The sequence below is a fragment of the Eretmochelys imbricata genome, chromosome 14 (genome assembly GCF_965152235.1).
Source record: "Eretmochelys imbricata isolate rEreImb1 chromosome 14, rEreImb1.hap1, whole genome shotgun sequence".
Lineage (NCBI taxonomy): Eukaryota > Metazoa > Chordata > Testudines > Cheloniidae > Eretmochelys > Eretmochelys imbricata.
The window spans coordinates 16,512,798-16,531,650 of record NC_135585.1 but is presented as its reverse complement, the minus strand read 5'-3'; the positions used below and the strand labels follow the sequence as shown (position 1 = coordinate 16,531,650).

Here is an 18,853-nt window from a genome sequence, read left to right as displayed (position 1 = left end):
GGTCCTTAGCTTTGCACTCTGCTTTTCGCAGGGGCAGGGCTCAACTCTGCCCTCTCACTCACCTACACAACCTCACTGGGCAGAATTCAGCCCTCACTAGCTGCCTTAGCCAGGCTCCAGCAGCCCAGGTCTGCTAGGAATGGTGCCAGCCATGTGGCAGATAGCACCGGAGACTGGGACGTGGGGGTAGCTCTTGCCACTGGACAGTCCCTGTGGTTAGACAGGCTGCCCTTGGTGTGGGGGAGTCCTTTGCAGTCATTCATTTGAACTAGTTTCCTGTCGACTGAAGTCAGCGTCAATGGTGTAAGGTGGTTTACAAGGTCTCGGGCGAACCTGACTGCCCCTGGCAAGCCAGTCAGTGCCCCTCTGTCAGCGGGCTTCCCTGCCAGGGGCCTGCTCCACCTCTCCACTGTGTGCCCCTTCCCCAAGGAGCCAGTGGTGACAGCTCAGTGAGCAGGTCCTGGGCCGGCGGCTGGCTGAACCCTCTGTGCTCTCTGTGGCTGAGAAGCCCTTACCCGGCGTAGTGGTTGATGGAAGCGGACAGGGCATTCCCAGAGCCCCCAGGCAGGGTGCAGAGAGGCTTCTTGATGGCGGCCTGCCAGTCCTCACGCTCCATCAGGCCGTTCACCACCTGCAGGGACAGAGCCACACAGCTGGCAGCTTCCCAGAGAGCGCAGCCCCATCCTTTCCCTGGCTGCTCTGGGGGAAGGGGAAGAGAATGGATCAGAGGGAGCCAGTACGGTCCCAAGGTCTCTGCTCTGGGGGGGGCAATGCAGCCCCCTGCTCCGGCTGCTCATGCCCCGCCCCCAACACACACAGGCCAGGGAAGCCTGAGGAGGTTTTGGATGCCACCTCCTCTCCTTTGGTGCCTCTGGAAGCTGCCCAGCTTGGCTCCAGGGCACAAGCAGCAGACCCAGGAGCTATTTGTCCCTGGTGTCTTTTCTCCTTCTTAGCCTTTGACAGTGTTGGGGAGGGCAGCGTGAGAGCGTGCCCCAGCCAGGCCCAGTGACCATCCAGCCCACATCCCGCTGCTGCTCCTCCGTCCTGCCCTGCCACGCCACCTGCTGTTCCAGCCATGTGCCCCACATGCGCACACACCTCGCCCCATGACCTGCAGCTCCCTCTTCTTCCAGGCCTATCCTTCCCTCCCGCCCCCCAGCTCTGCCGCCGCCCTTCAGTCCTGACCTACTTCCCCGCCCCATTCCAGGCCTGGAGCTCCCAGGGCTGCCTGTTCTGTTTGGGATGCAGGCTGCTGCCCAGAGACTCACCCCCCTTGGGATCTGAGCCGCCACCCATGCCCGGCTCTCTCTTCTCCACCTATGCTCCCACTTCAAACTCTGGGGAGGCGCAGCACCAAGCTCTGCACCCCCAGCCTCTGCAGGGGGGCAGTGGCTGGAGACACCCACACTCCCTTTGCCCAACTGCCACAGTGTAAAGGAAGGCCAGACCTGAGGGACTGGCTCGTCTCCTAGTTGCCAGCAAAACAGCTGCCTGGCTTCCTGGCTATCTCCTCACCTCATAAAGCAGGCCATCCCCAGCCAGGACAGCCACGGCATCCCACTGGGATAAGTCTCCAGCCCGCACCAGCTCACGGGCATGATTCGGCCTCTCTGGGGAGAGAAATACAGAGCTGCTGGCAGTGGGGGTGGCATGGCCTCACGTAAGCATGGGCTGCCAGGAATCGCCATGGTTGCCTCTCCCTGCACAACCCTTGCAGACAGGAAGGCCCAGCCTTCCTGGGTGCGAGAGAAATCAGCCACAGGATGTCCCTTGGGCTTCCCAACCCAGGCTTCCAGAATCGGATCCAGTTGGCAAGAGCCTAGCCCGGCCCGGGAGCAGGAGAGAGACCCACCAAGACAAGAGAAGGAGTTCTCATGGCCAAGGGCACACGAACCATTGCTCCTAAACGGTGGTTCCCTGTAGGCCCCCAGGAAGGCTTCACGGGTGCATGGGAGAAGGACACTCCCAGCAGCTCCCCCTGACCAGCTCGCCTCCTTCTGCCACCCTTCCGTTCTCCTTGCCGCAAGGTGGGATTGCAAAGCCAGAGGGGAAGGTGCCCCCTTCTCCTGCTTCTTGCCCCCTTCTGTCCATTTGAATACTATGCATCCATTGGTCAAATTTAAATGAGTTGCACTTTATTTGCATATTACAAGGCAGGACTGGTTGAGAGGCTCCCAGCTGGAGAGTTCCTAATGTTACCTGGCAGCCATGGCGGGCAGAGAGGTAGAAATGAAGGGCTATCAGCTACTATCCCAGGCTGCACAGCCAGCCATGCAGGGAGAGCTCAGCCAGACAGCAGTCCCCTACCCAGCGAAATGCCTTCCCCTAAGCCTGGCAGCGAGGGGCCCCTAGGAGGCAGCCTGGGCGAGGCAGAACCCGCCGGGCCCTGCAGCGGGAGCAGACTTACCGGTCACAAAGAGAGTGAAGGCTACGTCGGCCTCGGCCAGCATCGGCTGCACTAGGGAGTGGAACAGCTGCAGCGCATGCCCTGTTCCGCTCTGGGGGTTCAGCAGCACCAGGATGTGGCAGGGCCGCGGCAAGAGCCCCCATGTCACCCCTGAACAGAGACGAGAGAGGAGAGACTCAGCGTCGGCGGTGCCTCTCCTGAGCTTGCTGCGTTGGCTGAACCCGGCACAGCTCCCCTGGCCAGGCTGGGAATGGGCCAGATGGGACCTGAGGAAGCTTCCTCACCCTGAGTTTTCAGGAACCTGACACAGCTGTCCCCAGCCTCGGGGGGAGCCCCGTGCCCTAGCAGCTCAGCCCGACTAACAAGCAGGCTGCTTGGTACTGGCAGCTGAAAGGCTGCTCTGACCTGACGCCCAGTTCCACAGACCCCCAGCAAAGCCTTTTCTCCTCCCTCACGGCTGGCCCCAGTCCCTCCTCAGCCGGCGTAGAGGGGCAGTCAGCCCCCATGCAGTCCTGAGCCAGCCAGTCAGTGCCAGGTGGTTCAAATCTAGTCAAACAAAATGAGGAGGGAGGGGCTTGTGTTACTGCTGGGAGAGTTGGCTGGCTGGGCTCTGCTTGGGGGGGTTATTTGTTTTCTGCTGGCTGGTTTCCTTCTCTTATCTCCCTGTAGGACGCTGAGGTAGATGGAGTCTAGGCCCATCCCCAGAGGGAAGAGATCCCTCCACAGAGCCCAGCTGGCTCCCCATCCCTAGGCTTATGCAGTGGAGCACGTACAGCTCATCCCCCAGGGTCAGAACCTCTGGGCCATGGGCAGGTGAGTCACGAACGGGGATTTACCATCGTGGTGGATTGAGGGTAATGGTTGTGGGGCAGGTGGGGGGAGGGCTGGGACTAATTGAGGTGTGTATGTTACTGTGAACGTCCCATACCTCGCAGGAGCTTGGGAAAGGTAGCCACCTCCCCACAGCACTAGCCCCAGCCAGTGGCATGGTCAGAACATTGATGGCTTGCGGGGGGGTGTTTAGGTGCCATGTGATGGGCGCCCTCGCTACCCTGTCTGTGCTGCGTGGGGACTGCCGGAGGGGAGGAGCCACGCATCAGACACTGTGAAACTGCTGGTAAAAGTTTTTATTGTGTAAAGAAAACAAGTCTGAATGAAACTTGATTTGGGATGGAGTTCCTGTGTCTTTGCGAAGCGGGGGGAGGGGTGCAGGGCATGGCAGGGACCAGCTGAGTATCACTGGAGCCGCTCTGGGGCCTGCGAGGAAGTGGTTTGATAGACGTGCTCTGAGCAGTCAGCGATTGGTGGGCAGCACGGCTGGAGGACGGTGCTAGGAGCATTGGTTGAACTGGTGCAGCCACGATGCCGGCTTTGCTCCTCTAAGCGAGGGGTGCAGGCTGGCAGAGTTAGGAGACCGGCTGGGGACTAGTGCACTTGTACCGGCAGGTGGAGTGTCTGAACTATTAAAAGCTCTTGTGGGTGAGAGCATCTTACAAGTATGGCAGAGGCCCAAAGCAGTGGACCAGATCACGCCTGCTCTAGTGTAGACAAGGCTCAGCAGCAGAGTTGCCATGGTCACTGAGGGCCAGGGAGAATAGGGTCCCTTGCTGCGTTTTTGATTTATTTAATTTCATATGGACGCAAAAGGGTGGCCTGGAAGACAGCCTTCCCACACAGATCCCTGGGTGACTACCCTTGGCTGTGAAAAGTCCTCCCTTACACCAGCAACTCTGCCTTCCCCATTTCAGAACCCCAGCTCGTTCCCTTTGGTTGGAGTTACAGAGCGAGGGTGTGCCCGGCTATTTTATCAGTGGTAGGACTGAGAGCAGCACTGTCCTCTTCCCCCAACCTGGAGTGATGCTAGGCAGAGGGAAGTAATGTGCAATGCTGGCTGAGCCATCTCCGTGATGCTGCAGGCATTTTAGGGTTGTCTTTGATCCCCTGCAGTTCCCCTCTTCCAGGTGAGCAGCATGCGTTGCCATGGCCAGAGAAGAAAACACTCCTAAAACCCTGGAGCTGCTGAATGCGGCCTTCCTGCTATGCGTTCACTCTCTCTCTCTCTCTCTCTCTCTCTCTCTCACACAGACTTTTCTGCACATCCTGCAAGAGCCACAATTGGACACTAGACCAATGTTCACAACCCCTTGTGTTCCCTGGGGCTCAGGAGACAGGTTGCAAATCAAAAGCTGCAGCCAGGTCAGCACTAGACACCCAAGTTCTTCTTCCCTCCCCTCGGCCTGTGGCCAGGAACAGCTCCCACCTGCTGCACACTTGGCAAGCAGAAGAGGAAGGAAGGCGGGAGAGTGAGAAGGCTTTTGTTTGCTTAAAGCTTGCTGGGGGCCGCTCTGGGCCTAGTGAGCTCAGTAGCCATAGGGAAGAGAGCAGCGATGAAAGCTGCCATTTGTATGCATCCCCAGCAATTTCCCAGTCTTGTTCCCAATAGAATAGGTCTGGAGAGAGAGGGACCCATGGCAGATGCTTATCGTTCACCTCGTAGTTATCAGCTATTAGTCTCTCATGCTTCAGTTCCATGAGCTAAGGCCCCACCTACACTGTAATTACACCTGAGTGAGGAGATGCAATTGTATCAGACCATTGTCATCTGTCCTGCTCACCACACTGTTTCAGCATGGAGTCGGACCTTAAACGTGGCACTAACTAAGCTCAGCGAGTAGGACTGGCGTGACTTTACCTGGGGTCTCTCAGCGCATTACTGTCTCATAAGGCCCACACTTCAGGTGCTGTCCTCATTACAGATTGCAACAGCGTCGTAAGCAGGTCAGGAGACAGCCACCCTGTCACTGTGGTCTGGAGGGCTCGTAAAGCCCTCACTAAACATAAATGACACTTGAAATGTGTCTGTGAAATCTGGGCAAGAAAAAGATGTTAGAACATGGCAGGGTGGACACGGGGTGGACAGGAAAAGAGACTCAGGTGGAGGAGTCACGTTTCGGCCCTAGGTGATATCTAGGTCTCTGCCAGAGCTTAAACACAGTTATAACACAGATGGGCCACAGCCGTGTTTCACCAGAGACTGGGAATGTTTGTACAGAGTAGGCTGCCAGAGATGGATGAATGAACAGACCAAATGCAGCCTCTGTGGCTGCCTCTAAACAAAAGCATTGTTTGGGATATTTCACACCTGGGCATGACTGATGGAAACAAAGGGAGTGCTAGAGTAAACAGAACTGGGATGGTTTTGCCACCTTCTGTCCTCGACCTGTAGGGAGCAGGCCTAAATACCATGTGGGGTTAAGAGTTCCCAAGCCCGGTTCTCTAACGCTCCTGCTGTTGCTATCACAGGTGAGAGTTTACGCAAGGACATGAGTGTAATTCAGGCTTGTGGCTTGTCCTGGTCAAAGGCCACCAGGACAGTGGATGCACTGCTGACCCCCAGAACTCTCCAGCTCCTCCTGGCCCCATCCATACCAGGGGTGGTAATCATCGCTCTCCACTGCCTGTCCCGGCTACGGATATAAACAGTGTCTCTCCTAACAGACTGACAAACCAACCTAGGGTAGAGCCATTGCCCACCTGCCATGTAATCTGGCACAAGCCTTTGGCTGGCAATTTACAAAACATAAGCCCCTGTCCTCTCTTGAATGCGGAATCCGTGCCACTAACCACAACATTGTGGAAAAGGGTGGTCATGCCCAGTTAAATGTGCATGCTGTCGACCGAGTTTCCAAGCCATTGGCTGCTAGCCCTGTTTGAGCTGTACCTCAGACAGGCTTTCTGTGTGTGAATTAGAGAGCATGAGACATGTACACGGTTCAGAAATAGCAGGCAATGTTAACAATTAAGACGAGCCAGGCTGTCGTTTCTGCCTTTGAATGCATCTGCCTCCAAAGGAAACTTTCAGCTACCCTGGCAAGGAATGAAATCCTCCCCTGAATTTCTCTCCCACAGCAGTTTTGGAGAAGTCTCGCACGTTAACCTGCAGCCACTATGCCCTCGCGCGGTCAGTCCCCAGGGAGGGGTGCTGCAGAGGAAGGAGGATGGAAGAGGAGAGGCTGTGAGTGTGTTGGGGACATTACACAACTCCAGGAAGGGTACAAGGAAGCTGGGGGACTTGCACTAATTTGATGCAAATCCTAGACAAATTGGAGGATTGGGCCAAAAGAAATCTGATGAGATTCAACAAGGACAAGTGCAGAGTCCTGCACTTAGGACGGAAGAATCCCACGCACCGCTACAGACTAGGGACCGAATGCCTCGGCAGCAGTTCTGCAGAGAAGGACCTAGGGGTGACAGTGGACGAGAAGCTGGATATGAGTCAACAAGTGTGCCCTTGTTGTCAAGAAGGCCAATGGCATTTTGGGGTGTATAAGTAGGGGCATTGCCAGCAGATCGAGGGACGTGATCATTCCCCTCTATTCAACATTGGTGAGGCCTCATCTGGAGTACTGTGTCCAGTTTTGGGTCCCACACTACAAGAAGGATGTGGAGACATTGGAGAGAGTCCAGCAAAGGGCAACAAAAATGATTAGGGGTCTAGAACACATGACTTATGAGGAGAGGCTGAGGGAACTGGGATTGTTTAGTCTACAGAAGAGAAGAATGAGGGGGGATTTGATAGCTGCTTTTAACTACCTGAAAGGTGGATCCAAAGAGGATGGATCTAGACTATTCCCAGTGATAGCAGATGACAGGACAAGGAGTAATGGTCTCCAGTTGCAGTGGGAGAGATTTAGGTTGGATATTAGGAAAAACTTTTTCACTAGGAGGGTGGTGAAACACTGGAATACGTTACCTACGGAGGTGGTTGAATCCCCTTCCTTAGAAGTTTTTAAGGTCAGGCTTGACAAAGCCCTGGCTGGGATGATTTAGTTGGGATTGGTCCTGCTCTGGGCAGGGGGTTGGACTAGATGACCTCCAGAGGTCTCTTCCAACTCTGATATTCTATAATTCTATGATGATGGTTAGTAAGGAGGAAGGATGGTCCTATACTTAAGGCCTCCAGTTAGGAGTCAGGACTAGTGGGGTGAAATCCTGGCCCCACTGAAGTCACTAGCAACAGGATGCTATTCCCACTCTCCCACAAACTCTAGGATCTTGGGTGAGTCACTTCCAGCTTGGCTGGCAGAGGTTCTGAGCAGCAACAGCTGCCCTTGGAGCCAAGGGGAACTATAAATGCTCTCCTTTTCTTCTTAGAAATCAGGCCACTAAATCTTCTGGGCCTCAGGGTCTTCATCTGTATAATGGGAACAATCGAGGCATTGGCAGACCTGGTCTTTGCAGCTTCGCTCGTGAGCTCTGCAGGGCCCAGACCTGTCGTCCTTTGCCTGAAAAGCACCATGCTGTGCGTGTATGGGGCCAGATAATAAGAGAAACACCCTTTGGGGATAGGGCTGTCTCATTTGGTATCTTCCACAGCGCCAGCCACGCTGCCTGTCGGAAACAAAACCACCTCCCAGGGCAGGGGTGAGGCAGAATTCGCTGATGATAGTGAGCAGCTCTGGGCTCCTGCAGTGCAAGGTGGCACAGAAGGGCAGAGTGATTTAATAATTTTTATTAAGATGATGTTAAAATAAAAAAAAATGGTAAAGAGTTTAAGTGTAGAAGTTTCTGGTTATCAGGGAATAAGGTACAGATTATCAAGGGGTGCAAAGTTCGGTTTAGGATCAGGTGGCGTAAGGAATACATAATCAGCAATATCCCCAATTGGGGATAAAAGGTTAATGGGTCAAAGTACAGACATTGAGATATGAGGGTATGTTGTTCATATAATGGCTATGTTCAGGTGTGGAGTATAATGAGCGGATACGATGATGGGGATGGATTTACCCCTCATTTGGTGAGATTTAATGTTCAGTGAGTTTATGGTTCCAGTTCATATGGTCCAATGGAAATATTCTCTCGGTCCCTTTCTCATAGTTGATGTCGTTCTGGCTCACACCTCCTGGTACTGTCGGTGGCCGGTGATGTGTTCGATGTAGATGCTATTACACCGAGCTCTTAGCACTGTTCATCTGCAGATCGTAAAGTGCTTTACAAAGGAGTTAAGTATCATCATCCCCATTGCACACGTGGGCAACTGAGGCACAGGGAGGCCAAGTGACTTACCCATGGTCACCCAGCAGGCCATGGCAGAGCTGGGACTAGAACCCAGGCCTCTTGACTCCCAGGCCAATGCTGCATCTGCTTGGACTCTGGCACTTATTGGGGGTACCCAAAGGGGGGGAGAAGTATTGCTCTCACTTTGGTAGAGGGGGAAATAGGCCAAGAGGGGAAGGGGCTGGTTTTCAGCAGTGCTGAACAACTTCAAGTGGCTTCACTGGGAATGGAGAAGGTTCAGTACGCCCACACCTTGACTCCGGTGTGCAGTTCTGGTTGCCCCATCTCCAAAAAGATATCCTAGAATTGGACAAGGTACAGAGAAGGGCCACAAATGACTAGGGGGTCTGGAACAGCTCCCAGATGAGGAGCAATTAAAGACTGGAACTTTTCAGCTTGGAAAAGAGATGACTCGGGGGTGGGCGGGGGGGATATGATAGAGGTCTATAAAATCTTGACTAGTGTGGAGAAAGTAAATAAGGAAGTGTTATTTACCCCTTCACATAACACAAGTACTAAGGAGTCACCCAACGAAATTAATAGGCAGCAGGTTTAAAATAAACACAAGGAAGTATTTCTTCACACAACGCACAGTCAACCTGTGGAACTCCTTGCCAGAGGATGTTGTGAAGACAAAAACTGGAATAGGGTTCAAAAAAGTACTAGATAAGTTCATGGAGGATAGGTACATCAATGGCTATTGGCCAGGATGGGCAGGGCTGCAATCCCATGTTCTGGGTGTCTGATTGCCAGAAGCTAGGAGTGGATGACAGGGGATGGTTCACTTGATGATTGCCCTGTTCTATTCGTTCTCTCCAAGCACCTGGCACTGGCCACTGCTGGAAGACAGGCTACTGGGCTAGATGGACCATTGGTCTGACCCAGTATGGCCATTCTTATGTTCAGTTCCTCTGAAAATCAGGCCCTCAGTGATCTTGCTGAAGGTCACACAGTAAGTCAGTGGCAAACCATGTCCTGCCTTTAATTTCCTGCTCTCTCCTCCAGTCCTTGTTGCTGTGCAGGTCTGGGCTGAGTGTTGTATGGTGTGGAGGTGGATGGGCAGCCTTCAGGCTCCAGATTAAGACCTGCAGGACCAATCTACTGTTAACTAACGCAACACCCTCATTTCCCCCCCATGACTCCATCACTGCTGCCCTGTACCATCTCTGGCTGCAGGCTCAGGCCTTCGCAGAGGGCCATAAAGTCCAGCAGAGATTTGAGTGATTCAAGCCGCAGAATAGATCAAGTGCTGGGAGATCCTAACCCTAGTCTGTGGAGCGGCTTCAGATCAGTGCACCCTGGAGGAGGGGAAGGTGGTTTAACCTACGAGAATGGTCAGTGCTGATGGGCCAGGCTGAAGCACAGCTGGGGCTGGCCAGCATGGATAGGCCAGCTGGGGATACAGAGTGCTTTAAGCCAAAAGGGTGAACAAAGCTGGAATGTTGTTTTTAACCTAGCCACGCTAGCTAGCCCAGCTATGCCCCAGCCCCATGCCACCACCACACTAAGCCCTGCGTAAGCATGTTTGAAAGTCCTACGGCTGTGGAGCTAAGCTGTTCATTACACAGAGGTTATCCTCTTCCTCCTCCAGGCAGGCACTTCCCTCCTCTCTGCTCCGCATTCTCCCCTCCAGCACAGGAATAACTCCCATGGACCCACTGAATCCTGGGGGAGGGGCTCATCGGGTCCCCAGGGGTCCAGCTCTAGGATCTAGTTTACAAAGCTGCGACAATGCATTTATCTCTGGGAGTCCAGAGAAGTTGGGGCGGGGGGAGGTCAGGGGAGCTGCTGCTGATGGTGTAGCGTGGCTAAACTTGGAAGCCAGCAAATTCAAGACAGTTTAGGGTGATAAAGTGAAAAGCAGCATAAACTGGCATGTCTTGGCCCCCTTCTCTCCCCTGATAAGCTGCTCAGGAGGCTGTGATAGGATCTGTGAAATCTCCTCCACCCCAAGGTGCCACAAGTACTCCTTTTCTTTTTGCGAATACAGACTAACACGGCTGTTACTCTGAAACCTGTCAAAGGAAAGAGAGCAACAAGGTAACACCTTCCATTAAGCACCTGACATTTGCATTTAACCTAGATGAACAAGATGCTGTAAATACCAGAATAACTAAACAAAGGAAACCAAGCATCTGACAGCTGAGCTTGGAGATGGACAGAGACAGCCAGGAAGTTTCTGCAAACAGGTCACATTTCAGAGTGAATTCACTGGAGCTGGGATGACTCTCCTATTGAGTTTGCTTTCCTTAAACATGGTTAGTGTATGGGTGGGGCCCCATCTACCCTACAAGCCCGAACTATCTACTAACCATGGCCCGAGTGCGGGGTAGGGAAACCGGCCATATTGGCCCTGCGTCTCTGAACATGGTAGAAATGGCAGTGTCGATCTGTATAGCTAGGTACTTATATCCCCATTTTACAGATGGGGAGATGAGACTGAGAGATCAAGGCAGAGTTGTTCAGAGCTCCTGGGGATTTAGACACTCCACTTTCTGAAGTTAATAGGAATAGTGTGTCTAAATCCCTTGGGTGGCTTTGGAAAAAGTCTCAGCCTAACTGACTTGCCCCAAGGCACACAAGGAGTCTGTGGCAGAGCTGTGGGTTGAATCTAGATCTCCTGAGTCTCAGTCGCTGCCTTAACCACTAAGCCCTCCTCTCCCCTCCCAGAAAGCCATTCTCCACAGCAAGCGCTGTAGGATAGGGACACGTGGCTCATAGTTCTCTGACTCAAGCTCAGATTTCCTGACCCCACCAGAGAGAGAGAAGGCTGTTATTGCCAGAAATATTTGCTTGGTCATGTTCTGTGAAAACTAGTCACCAAGGAAGCAGCCCAGTTGCACAGCTGGGGAACTCAGGCATAGTTCTGTACAAACAAATCCCGCAACCTTACGGACCTGTCTGCACTCTGGACACAGTGTCAGCCAGGGGAAAGAGCGTTTAAAGCAGGCCTGGGCAGCCCTGGCGTTCCAGCATTAGGGGTAGAAGGCCTCCCCCCCCCACCCCCAGACAAGGTTGGCGCTAGTTGACGCCGTGTCGATGGGGTGGGTGTCTAATACAGATTTACAATTTCTCTCTCATCTCCTCACCCCTGAGCCCTTTCTCACTGCGTCTCCTTAGCGAGACACGGCAGCGACTGCGTTCCGGTTTGGGACAAACTTGTGCAAGTGGCTTGAGACGGTGACGCTCCCAGGCGTGGGATTCCTGTACAATGCACGCTCGTGATCTCAAGGGGGAGATCAGGTCTGCTCCAAAACACTTGCGGCACAATAACTGAAGCCCCTCTGTGGCAGATTCATGGCAGCAGGCCCACCTGTCGGGGCCAGAGCTGGGGTGGTCTGCCCTCCAGGTTGTGTTGGAGGTGCCTTTCGTTTATACGCAGTGGGTGAAATCCTGGCCCCACTGAAGCCTAAGGGAGTTTTGCTGTGCACGTCACTGGGGCTAAGATTTGACTCTGGGGCCTTCTCTACAGTGCGGACATGGCTCTAGTGCTATTAAAGTGCTTATACCAATCCAGCTTGTGCCGGCTCAGGGCACTGGCATAAGCATTGCTGGTATAAGTTATACTAATAACTGCATCCACATGAGGCTTTTACCAGCATTGCTCCGTCGGTAAAGCTTTTTCAGTGTGGCCCAGGTTTGAGACGAATTTGCAATTTACAGACTTCTGCTGGCACAGCAATGTGGGTCCGGGGCATTAGGGGGGTCCCTGACCCACAGAGCGGGGCTAGCAGAAGGCCCTTGGTTAGATGCAGTAATACTGGCAAATTGCCACTGCTCCAGCTTGTTTTGCTCATGGTGGTGGTTTTACTGGATGGAAGCACTGTCAGTATAGGTGTGTGTCCACATAGGGGCTCCTTGGCGGGAGAGCACATCCGTGTTCCTGTACCGGTGCAGCACTCTTAGTGCAGTCACGGGCTTACAGGCAAAAACTAAGCTTTCGGGGGTAGGCAACAGGCGCCCCTGTACAGTGCACAACGGGGCAACCAGCTCAGTTAGCATCTCTCGCCACTACAATCAAAGCCTGAATGTCTGAGTGCGTTCCTAAGCGACTGGGTGCCCTATGTGACAGCACGCGTTCGGTTATTCATGCCTGCTGCCGGGGCTGGGGGACAGTGCTGCGAGTACCCTGTGCAGACAAAGGCAGAACGAGAAGGATAGAACCCACCACCGTGCACATGCCAGTCCTCAACTGTGCCGTCCTGGGGGGAGACTCCCTCTTGATCGGCTGCCTCTGCACAGCCGGAGACTTGGTGACCCTTGTTACAGAGAGCGCTCTCCAAGGCTGGCTCATAAACAGCAGCCCCACCATGCCTCCACCCCGCCCAGGCTTGTGCCAAGGGATTTTGGGAAGCAGCTGGTTGGCCCCACCCTCTGGCGCTCATTATCAGTTCTGAACAGACACACTTCTGCATAGAAGAGGTGCAGGGACCAATATGCTTTCCCCTTTGTTGGGGCCCCTAAGCAGCCTCCGCAGAGCGGAATATAACCCCATCAGAATAGGAAGAGGACTCCATTGCAGCTAGTCAAATACACTAAATTTATGACCCCAGCTTTTTCCCCTGTAAATTTGATTTTGCTTTTTCCTCAGAGTGGTTTTGCTTTGCCTCTCTTGAAAATGAGGTTCCATTAGCACTGGTCCAGTACTGTCGGAGCTCATGATATTTGGTGTCTTCATAAAGCCCCAGCTCCTGGAGTCAGGTGATTGAGAATCTCAACATTCATTGACAGAGTGAGTTTAGCTCCTGTGGCTGTGGAGAAATGCTAGGAAATGTGAAGTGACGACACCGTAAAGGCTCAGAAACCACAAGGCCAAGAAAAAGAGCCCACATACTTAGAATCATAGAAGATTAGGGATGGAAGAGACCTCAGGAGCTCATCTAGTCCAACCCCCTGCTCAAAGCAGGACCAACCCCAACTAAATCATCCCAGCCAGGGCTTTGTCAAACCAGGTCTTACTTCTCATTTTAAAAAAATCTTATGATTTTGTGGGGCCCGATTCATGCTCATTGAACGCATGGGCTTGGCAATGCTGCTGCTTCGATTCAAGCATTCGGCTCCATTAGTCCAGCCCTCCCTGCAGCATGAGGTGCCCACCTGTGTCGAATCGGGGGTAGCTTGGTGACATGTCCAGGAGGAGACCCCACAGGTTTTGAAGGAGTGGACCTGTTCACAATTGGCTCTTAGGCGTCCACAAGAGAAAGCTGGGCAGTGGGGGTAGAAAAGAGGTGGCCAGGGTCCTAGGCAGCCTGTGTTCTGATCTTGCTGTTGTCGTACTTGTGGAACTTGCTTTCACCCAGACCGCAGCGTCCTGAGCCTCTTAGCACTTGCCTGGGGGAAACTGCAACAGCAAAGCCCCCATGCTGGTAGAAGAACGGCCAAGGTGGGAGGTGGCCAGGATCCCTCTGCTAAGCCCTTCCAGGGCATGAGAGAAGAATGTGGCCATGACGAGCAGCTAGAAGGTACTTCCAGAGTCACTGGCATGGGGGTCTGGCTATTGATGGGCTTTGCCAGCCCAGCAGCAGCAGACCGTAGAGGGACATTACAGGTGTATCAGATTGTGTAGGCCTCTGCATATCCCTCCCATCTATCCCTCAGAAGGCGGGGCCGGTGAAAGATGCCAGGACTTGATATGAAGAGACTACCCCAGCAGGACACTTCGGCACACCAAGATCTAAGAGATGCTCACAGGAAACTACAAGATTTCGACAGCCTCCCTTTCTCTTGAGTAACTCTGGGACAAAGGGCATATCTGATGTCCCAGCGGGACAGACACATACATCTGGCAGCCTGGTTCCTCTTTCGGGGATCAGATTAGAATAACAGCCGGCAAGCTGAGTGTGCATCAGCAGAGAGAGGCTGAGGCAGGGGAGGGACGTCTGCCCTTTCAGAGAGCCGGCTGATTTTCCTTCACCCCCTTCAATCACAACCCTCACACTGAGAAACCACTGGGTGCAAAGTTCAGCCTGACTCCCTTTCTCCGAAATAAACTGGCTTCTATGTGTAAGAAGTAAATGAACTGCTAGGCTCACCAGCAGGCAGCAATGCCCCTACTGAGATCCTCGTGCGGCCCCATCTCCGCAGTAGGAGAGCGCCAGTGATCTAGCATTTAAAGTATCTACCACAAAAATAACTCCACAACAGAGTGTGAAACGCTGCAGGGTGGAGAATGAGAATCAAAGCAACGATCTGGCACGTCAATGTCACAGCGATGGCCGCAGTGAGGTGCCTGGATTAGATGGGAATTGGGACCAGAGTATAGATTGTTTCACTTCTCCATTGCTGATTCCAATCCATCCCCAACCAACACTGAATGTTGTTACCATCTTGAAGAGTAATGACCCTTGTTACTACTTGTGTGAATAGAGCAGCTGGTCTCAGTTCTGATCCCCGGCCTGCATCACATTAGAAATCACTACCACAGCTGGCAAGCTCGAGCAAGGACAGAATAGGTCCCAAAGATGGAGCTGCCTTCTACTCTTTGAGATGGCCTCCCCAGGCGAAGCCGGAGGCAAGCTTGCCCTGCTCATGCCTCTGCTGTATCTCTGCTGGGGAGAGTGTTGTCTCCACTCCAGCATCCTTCATTAGAGCGAAGTTCATGAACTTTTTAAAGGCAGGGGAGAGACACCATGGCCACATTTCTTAGAGACCTAGTGTTAAAGCAGCCGCGTAAGCACCCATGAGCAAGCGGTCTGCTCAGTCCTTGGTCACTCAGCGGAGACCGACTGATGTGGGGTTGGTTCTGCGATGTGGACGCTTGTCCACTAGGAGCTGATGGTCACCCATCAACTCATTTCACACAGGCCAAAGAGCAGCCGTGCTGGGGATCCCACGCTAAGGCCATGTCTACACCACAGGGACTAGTGGAATAGGTACGGCACTGTAGTTCTGCCAGCATCGCTCCATTGTGTAGCTGCAGCCTACAGAGGTGGAAAGGTTCTTGCATGGCTGTAGGAACATCTCCTCCCCAAGCAACGGTAACTAGGTCAACAGAAGCATTCTTCCATTGAGCTTGCCGCATCCACAGGGGGGATGGGGTCAGCGTAGCTATGGCACTCTGAGTGTGGATTTTTCACATCCCTGAGCGCTCTAACGATGTCAACCTACATTTTACAGGTAGACCAGTCCCCACATCTTGTTACCAAGTCCCTGAGCTGCCCAACCCCAGTTAAACTCCAGACACTTCCATAAGGAACAGCATGCTCAAGGAAGTGCCATCAGCTTGCTCCAGCCGACGGAACGATTCTCAGGTGCTTGTGAAACGTTTTCTCTCCTGTGGGTTTTTGGCCTCTGGCAGCTCCCGTGCCCCAAGCCAGCAGGTCCCATCTGACTGTGCCACATGCTGGGGGAGCCTGTGCTAGAGAATACGATCAAAGACTTTCTGCTTCCCATACCGTCCTCCAGAGGCAGAGGGCAAATCACTGACGGGGCTCCGGTTGCCATGCTCTTCCTTCCTGTAGCCTCCCACTAGAAGCTGAGTGCTGGACACAATGTAACATTAAAGAGGTCCCTGTGCCTACCTGCAGGCCAGTGGCATTTCTAGGAGTCCATTTTAAACAGCTGGGAAAAAATGCTAATTATAATCCAAACTTAATTAGCATCTGTGCACTTCATCAGCACCTCGGGGATTCTTGGAACAAATACACCACCAGGCAAAGCAGGGGCTGATTCAAGCAGGATGCTTGGAACATTAGGGACCAGGCCCTGTAGTCAGAGTGGGCCTGGAGGCACCAGTTAGGGTGACCAAATGTTCCATTTTTATAGGGATAGTCCCACTTTTTGGAACTTTTTCTTATATAGGCGCCTATTACCCCCCACCCCCGTCCCAATTTTTCACAGTTGCTATCTGGTCACCCTAGCACCAACGAAGCAGAGGCCAGGCAGCAGCTGAGCCATGCCTGCCTGCTGGGGGAGGCCATCTTCTCCCTCCTAGTAGAGGGCCCCCATGATGAGGAGGAGGAGGAGGAAGGAAAGAATGAAAGCTGGGCACTGGGAGGAAGGGGTGATGGGCGGGAGGAAGACTCTGGTATTATTGTACTTAAGATGGGGAAAGGGTGGATCCAGCCAGTCCTTTCACCTGACTCTACCTCCTCCAGCTAAATAAGAACAAAGCAAGCAGGAGAGTGATGTTCGGAAGCTTTCTCCAGCCTGAAGAAGAATGCTTCCATCAGCATAGCTACCGTTGCTCGGGCAGGGGGTCCTACAGTGACAGAAACCCCCCCGTTCCTTCTCTGGAGGCTGCTCCTATGCTATGGGCTTGTGCCAGCTTAGCCATGGCGACCTAGCTGGGCTGCTATAGTCTCCGTAGTGTAGACATGCCCTAAGGCCGTGACTACACTGAGCTCTCTGAAAGTATCCTCTTGCTCCGGGAGCAGCCACGTAGACCAGCACCTGGTGTTTTCATCACCCCGTCCTCTAGCCCTGCTCAGACTGTTCCTCCCAGCACTCTGGGCTGGATTCTCCTTCCAGCTGCTCCTGATCCCTGGAACTTTCTGCCAAGTGAGATAGTGTAACCTCCCCCAGCAGGCAGGTACGAGTCAGCTGGGGGTTTCACTGCTGCTCCCCGCAGCTGAGCAGGGTCACATGGCACAGTGGTTACAATGCTGGTAGGTAGCCTGGTACTTATTTGTATTATGAGCGCTCCTAGGACCCCATTGCACTAGGTGCTGTACGAACACTAATCAAAAAGACAGGCCCTGCCCAAAGTCCTGACGGTCTACTGCTACTGCCAGCTGGAGCAGCACCAGGGGAAAGGGGGAGACTTTCTGAGAAAAGCTGGGGCCCTGACTCAGCAAAGGATTTCAGCACCCATCTAAGCACGTGAGTCATCCCCAAAGCCACATGCTTAAATGCCTTGCTGAGTTGGCTGTCGCTGTAAAACCAGCGAGAAACGATCCTGGCCAGAGTTTTCAGGCGTGACTAGTGATTGTGGGGGGCAGTTTTCAGAGCAAGCGGGTGAGCACTCGGCACTGTCTGAAAATCAGTCCCCGTTTGGGTGTCTGGTTGAGCACCCCAAGTCACTTTGGCCACTTTTCAAAATCTTGGCATCTGTATTTAAGAAACATGTTAAAACACAGCTCAGACACTGTTCCCACTGATCTAGTAGGGGGCAGACTGGGCCAAATCCTGATGGAAGGGGATTCGGAGGGAGAAGCATCCGATGAACTGAGCTTGGGTGTGGCTTTGAGCCCAGCTCCCTTGCTTACGTAGCCAGGGCTGCGATGGGAATGTGCTAGAATAGGGAGCGCCACCTCCCCTCCCCCATCACCTCCATTGTTAATTTGGGAGCATTCAGCCTCTTGTCACTCAGCAATGATAGCAGGGGGACTGGAAAGCTCCTGAAGAGCTGCCACTCGCTGCAGATCACCGGCATTTTAACCGTAAGTGGATTGGGGCAGGGACCGTTTTTGTCTGGGCATGTTTGTGTGCAGAAAGTGAGCCTGATCTGTGAGCGGAGCAGCTGGGCACTATAAACAAACACCAAGCCAGCTCCTGACCCAAAAGCGGAGCTTGTGAGCAGTTCGCGAATCCCCCAAGTCACAGTCGGGGCTAGTGAAATACCATCACCTTGCACCAAGGCACTGCGCCGCAAGGACGTCTCAATGCAACATCACTGCATCTCGCGATTGGTTTCAGACCCTGGCATTGGGCCAGCGGGTCTCACTGCTAACACCTCCGAGTTATCAAGGTGGAGTTTGCTCCACTAGGCAGTGCAGGGCGGTGGCACACCCTGGGAACATGTGATTTCACTATCTAAAGCTGTTTTGTCAGAGGACTTTTGTACTTGGGAGAGATTTTTTTAATGGCCTGTTTTCTTTAACAATAAAGTGCACCCTTGCCCCTTCTGCAGCCCTCAGGTCTGTGCCACGTCCAAAGAGGTCAATTAAAGGAATTATAAATGTTGGGGAAATGCCAGTTTTCTCTGTTCTGTGGGGGTGAAGTTCACCCCTGTGCTGAGAGTGCTGGCTTCCTGCATGGGCGTGGGAGGTAACCTCACCCTGAGAGAGCCTCATGGGCTCTCCTGACAGGAGGAGAGCCATCCAGTCCAGTCACACCCTAATACTGCTCAGCGCAAAAATCGCATACTATTCAGGAGTTGTGTGCCACTAGCCTTATCTTTCCCAGCAGTCCAAGGTGCAAACTTCCAGATATACATGCGTGCGTCTGTGAATGACAACATGTTGTAGCATGGGGCATCCCCTGTCATTTTTCGATGGTTGTTCTCAAAGCGGCGAGGTTTGCAACTCCTAGAGCAGGGGTCGGCAACCTTTGAGAAGTGGCGTGCCAAGTCTTCATTAATTTAAGGTTTCGCGTGCCAGCAATAAATTTTACATTTACAGGGCCCCCCCGAAGGAACCCCAGACTGGCAGCAGACTGAGCAGTGCCAGC

The 18,853-nt window shown here is 53.2% G+C and overlaps 1 protein-coding gene across 1 annotated transcript in view; it reads right to left on the bottom strand.

Annotated features, from left to right (window-relative positions):
* The window catches only part of SPHK1 (sphingosine kinase 1), a 31,371-nt gene that overhangs the window by 5,670 nt on the left and 6,848 nt on the right, over positions 1 to 18,853 (bottom strand). The window contains exons 2-4 of the mRNA XM_077834413.1: positions 2,408 to 2,557; positions 1,516 to 1,610; positions 516 to 631 (exon numbers count right to left, since the gene is read on the bottom strand). Coding sequence (XP_077690539.1) covers positions 516 to 631; positions 1,516 to 1,610; positions 2,408 to 2,557 — 361 coding nt within the window. The remainder of the gene's footprint in view (positions 1 to 515; positions 632 to 1,515; positions 1,611 to 2,407; positions 2,558 to 18,853) is intronic.